At 35.3% G+C, this 5,542-nt stretch overlaps 2 protein-coding genes across 2 annotated transcripts; both read right to left on the minus strand.

The window, feature by feature from the left end:
* Positions 1-247: 247 nt before the first annotated feature.
* Positions 248-1,207, minus strand: LOC111142023 (taste 2 receptor member 8). Its single transcript, XM_022494943.1, is given in 1 exon segment — positions 248-1,207. A coding segment is annotated over 1 exon segment (960 nt).
* Positions 1,208-3,009: 1,802 nt separating this feature from the next.
* On the minus strand, positions 3,010-4,044 carry LOC111142024 (taste 2 receptor member 9). Its single transcript, XM_022494945.1, has one exon. The coding sequence runs from the start codon at positions 4,042-4,044 to the stop codon at positions 3,010-3,012; it is 1,035 nt and encodes a 344-aa protein (XP_022350653.1).
* Between the last annotated feature and the right edge of the window lie 1,498 nt (positions 4,045-5,542).

Below are 5,542 nucleotides of genomic sequence, written 5' to 3' on the forward strand. Positions count from 1 at the left end.
ATGGGCCTATGTAAATTCTTAAAGGAACTTAACTAGGCAGTACATGCCTAATATCGGCAGTAAGAAGGCAATAAGGGAAGTGTGAGCTCTCAAACTCTTGGAGGAAAGGGCGTCTGAAGATGAGAATCTGAAGTGTACACAGACAAAGGGATATATATATATTCTTGTGCTAACAGGTCTCAAAAACACTTAAAGATGTGTACCCAAAATAAACAAGATAACTGGAAAAAATGAAAATGTATTTTTATTAGCAAAACCCATTTATAAAGCTAAGATTTTACATCATGCAGAATGTTCTCCCATATCTCAGCATCCTGATAGATGCCTGCCTCAGCTTGTTATTTCTAATAATTAAAATAAGTGAATGACCAGAAGGATAGAGAATTGCTATCATTTCTCCTAACATCACAACTAACTTGCTTTCTTTCATAAGGTAGCTAAAAGTCGCCAAAAGAGAAGCCCCATAATATACAAAAAGGAGGAAGAGAAATGAAGTCATAGTTTTCATGGCTCCCACATGGGCCTCTGTGCTAGGGTCTCCGCAGCCTGTAACGCTGAGTTTCATTTGCTTGATATGTCTCCATAGGGACATAACTAAAAGGAAAAATGAGATCAATGACACAGTACATGGGACAACTGCCAACAGGTTAAAGAGAATCAATGAATAGAAGTACTGACTTTTACTCACATTGAACATTTCAGTGCAGTTTCTTTTAGGATTTACAATTTTATGAAACTCATGATCATAATTTGGTGTCATTGCTAGTATAAGGCTGATCAAAGACGAAATGGCCAAACAACCCAGCAGAATCCAGTGAATCACTCTGTCTATTCTTCGCTTTAGCCAGAGAAAAAGCAAATGGGAGAAATTGGCTATCTTGAGCAAATAGAAGACGTTGAGTCAGGTGGCAAACCACGTGCTTAAGTAGTTGGTGAGTGTCCAGAAGATACTAATGAATGCCTGTAGTTTATCATTTTCATAAAAATCTGGGTATCATACCATTATGATGACATTGAGTATCAATATACAGAGCAAACAGATTCTGGAGATGGCTAGACTAGTGAGGATATAGTCAACTGAGGAGATCTTTTTCTTCTTAATCCAGTCAATACAGTTTACTAGTCCAATGTATACATTCCCCAGCATTCCTATTATGAATTCTCCAGTTATAATGATCATAAAGATGTTGTCTTTCATACTGAGCATGTTGGTAGGGAGAACACCCCGATCTCCAGTATCACTGCAGACAGGCATCATCTCATCCATTATTTTGATTTTGATATAATTCCAGAAGTAAGCAGCTTTCTTTTGAAATAGAATTGCTTCTCCATTCATGAGGACTAAACCAAATGGTTGCTCCAAACAGTTTGACTAGCTTTGAGCTCAAGCAAATTATAGCCATCACCGTTTAGTGAGTGATAAGGGAAATGCTGGGTTGAAACTGCTCTCATACAAATTAAAAGAGATTATATTTCAGGGATTTGCAACAAGGTTCTTGCTTTTAAGTTCTGTGTACTTTGACCTGTCAAGTTGAATTTTGAATACAGAGCCACAGAAAGCAAACAAAAACATGTATTCCATAAAAATCACAATGTGTAAATGAAAGTACATTTTCTTCACCATATTCATAAATTAATCAAAAGTCACGTTTCCTAGTGGAAATGAATTTTGATTTTGGAAATGATCAGCACAGTCAGTTGTAGAAAGTTAACTTCCGGTCAGAGGATAGTAACTTTGTTTTCATATAAGTGGTTAATTAACGAAAGCTGTGATACAGTTCTAATTATAAATGACTGTTATTAGACAGGCACATGGCAATATTTACTAAACATTTTTTTCTCAATGGACTTTTTTTTAATAAAAGTGAACGATGCTAGATAAAGATTTGCTATGTTTAGTTTTATTTATTATGGGAAATGCTGTCTGTGACAATTCACTTCCTGAAATGTCACCTCTTGGATAAGGAACATTTTCATATAAAATTAGAAAACATTTTAAATTATTCTATTTACAATCAAACCCTTTTGTAAGATTTATAATCTCACATTCTACGTAGTAGTTATTTCTCTAGATGGAGCAATCACTTTTAAGAAAATATTTACTGAATTATATTTCGAGGGAATAGGACTAATTCTACTATTAAATTGATTTATTCTTTCTTGGGAGACCCAACCCACAATAAGTTTAAATCTAAGTCATACAAATCACATAAACTAAGGTTCTTCTAACTGTATTTAAGTATTTCTATAATGTAAGAAACATATGAACTATTTTTCTTATCTCTTATGCATGCATATTGTGTAATAAGAAAGCACGAAATTAATAATTTAAGGAAACCTAGTTGTCTTTAAAATGTTACAAGAAACAGAAAAGAAGAGAGAATGATGCTAAAGAAAAAAAAGACATGTCAAAGATTCTTGAGTTAAAAAAAAAAAAGAAAAGAAAGAAAACATTCCAAAGAATCTTTGAGAATTGACTCCTAAAACTGGCTAGAGTGGTTTCGATATGCATATTTCTAAGTGTACACCCCTTGTCCCCTTTCCTGGTCAAACTTTTCTTGAGATTACCCCCCTTTTTTTACATTGTATTTCACCCTACAGAGGATCTCACCAGAGTGTCCTTTCTCCCTCCATATTAGGATGAACCATTTTAGAAATGGAGAAGACAGGGCAGAAAAGATAAGTACTGACTTCTAGCACAAAGTAGACAGGTTTTACATGATTGATTTTATAGGAAGGACTAATATATTTTAAAATCTCTTCCCCGCACCCTATTTGCCTAAAATTCTTCTACTCTTTGAGTTCAAGGCCTTTACCAGATATGACAGAAAGAAGTAGAATCTCTTTGCATTTAGGCAATGATATGAAATGTTAGCATGGGGTTTGGATTCATTTTTTCCTGCAAAGGCAAGGAAATATATGCGGCTCAATAACATTGATTTAAAGTTAAACAAGACAGAAATGTGAAGGGACACAAAGGAAAATTTAGGATAATCATAGATATAGATATTAATGATTTCTAACAGCATCTATAAAAACTGAATATAATTCATTGGGAGAAGGGAGAGGATCTTTTGTTGATTTCTTTCTCCTTGTATTCAGGATTCTCTGCGGAACAAAAGGTTTCCTTCCTTTGTGGAAACTCTTCACAACACTTAGCACTTTCAGAAAAGCCTCCCTTAGTTTGCTGTTCCCCATTATCAGGATGAATGAATGGCTCGATGGGAAAATGACAGCTATCATGCCACCAAACATCACCACTAATTCTCCCTGAGGAATCAGTAAGCTGGAGGTTACTATAAGAAAGACCGCATAGTACATAAGGAAGAGAAGCAGAAAGATGATCACTGCCTTTATGGCCCTCATGTGGGCCTCTGTGCTGGGGTCTCTGGACCCTGTGGCATAAAGTTTCATCTGCTTGGTGTGCCTAAATAGGGAGAAAAGTAAAAAGAGAAATGAGGTTAGGCAAAGAACAAAGGGAATGATAACTCCCAGGTTCAGGATAAGCGGTCTGAAAGCACCTGGGATTTTACTCTCTTTCAGTTCCCAAGTTATGTTTTCCTTATGATTGACTTTGAAGAGATCCCAGAAGTCCTCATTCATTGAAACACTAGTGATGATACAGCTAAGGAAGGACATCAGAAAAATCCCCAGAATCACTCTGTTAATATTTAGTTTCAGCCAGAGGAAAAGCGGATGGGATATATTGGCTATCTTCAGTAAATAGAAGATGCTGAGGCAAGAAGTAAACCAGACACTTGAATGATTGCTAAATGTCCAGAAAGCATCCACAATGCTCATTAACTTGCCACTGGCATAGGTATCTGGAGAGATGCATATAAGAAAGCCATCTAAAGATATCACACACAACAAACAGATTCTGGAGATGGCTAAGCTCACCAAGATGATGTCAATCATGGAGATATCTCTCCTTTTGATCCAGCCAGTACAGTTAGTCAGTACAATAAATCCATTTCCCCAAACTCCTATAGTCAGTTCACCAGCGATCAAGACGGTATATATTACCTCCATTGTACTTAGCATGTCAGCGAAGAAGAGTGTATATGTCTGTCACTTAGGTCATGCTGCAGTTGTCTCTTCTGTCCTCTTTGTTGGCTTTGATCCAGGTCAATGAGATTGCCAGTTCTGCTCCAGTGAGAACTGCCTAAAGACTTCATTGATTGGCCAGTCATGTCTTTTCACATGCAGTGATGCTTGAAAGTCTCCAAGATGCAAATAGGATTGGATCTGATTTCTTGGATTTGCAAAATCTTCCTCATTTTATGCTCTGTGTATTTTGGAGTCATTGAATTTAAGCTTTTGACCAGGAACTTCAAAAAAAAATTAATTACTTGGAAAATATGGATCCTATTTAATTTGGAGATGTGGCAGCATTACCATCTCTGATGAAGGTACCCCCAAATTATGGTTCATTTGGTGCAAATGGATGCTTTGGAGCTGAAAAATAATTGTGTATTTAGAGTGTAGACAGTTAACATGACTAATTTCAGCCTTGTAGCAATGTATTCACTTCATTAATTAGGATAACTCAGGTAAGGAAGCAGTGGTTTTCAACTTTCTTATAAAGACAGTTACTTGACTTTCCAGTTCTTTCAGCCTATGATAAGGAAGTCTGAGCACTGAAGATATTCAGGTTGTTTCTGTTATTACTCAGAATTTGACCTCAGAATCTATATTTGTATGTAGCTTACATTAGAATCTGAGTGCAATCTTCCTTATAATAATCCCTTATAATGCTTTTATGATAATGGATAAGACAAAACATATTGAATCACATTTTTACTATTTGTATACTTTTTTTATTTGTAGACTTTTCACGATTTAAAACACATACCATCTAAATCCAGAAAACAATAAACCAAGCTATATTAATGTTCTCCTGTACTGACTTTAATAGTTCACCAACTTAACATGTATGCTGGAGGTTACTAGGCTTTGCTCTGACTGGAGAAGCTGCTCTGTCAGAGGGAAAGGACTTGAGGTGATGATCTCAAGCAAACATCCAACATCATTTGCACATGCGTTTTAAGAATATTGGTGACAACAGACACTGAGTATCAGGACTGCAGATGAAGAATCCCGCCCATTGGGTGAGTTAGGATTCAAGTATCATTTCATATATTTAAAAGCTATTTGAATTTTTTTTTGGTAGACTGTTTATATTTTTGCTCATTTTTCTACCTTTTTATAAATTTCTGTGGTGTTTATATATTAGAGAAATTAGCATATTTGTATCGACAGTATTTCCCCACTTTGTCATTTGTCTTTAGTTTTTTCTTGTATTTTATAAAATGCAAGCAGAAGTTTTCAAATTTCATATAGTTATATTTATCAGTGTTTATGAGTTCTGGATTTTGAGTTATTGTTAGAAAATTTCTCCATTGAAATTTTCTGATATTTTCTGTTACTTTCATGGTTTGCTTTTTTTTCACAATAAAAATGTTTTAAAAGTAATTTGGCAATATATACATGGCTATATGGTCAACTGTGGATCCAACTTGATTTATGGAATCAAGATGGG

The sequence above is a fragment of the Enhydra lutris genome, unplaced genomic scaffold (assembly GCF_002288905.1).
Source record: "Enhydra lutris kenyoni isolate GAN:26980312 unplaced genomic scaffold, ASM228890v2 scaffoldscaffold7, whole genome shotgun sequence".
NCBI classification, from domain to species: Eukaryota; Metazoa; Chordata; class Mammalia; order Carnivora; family Mustelidae; genus Enhydra; species Enhydra lutris.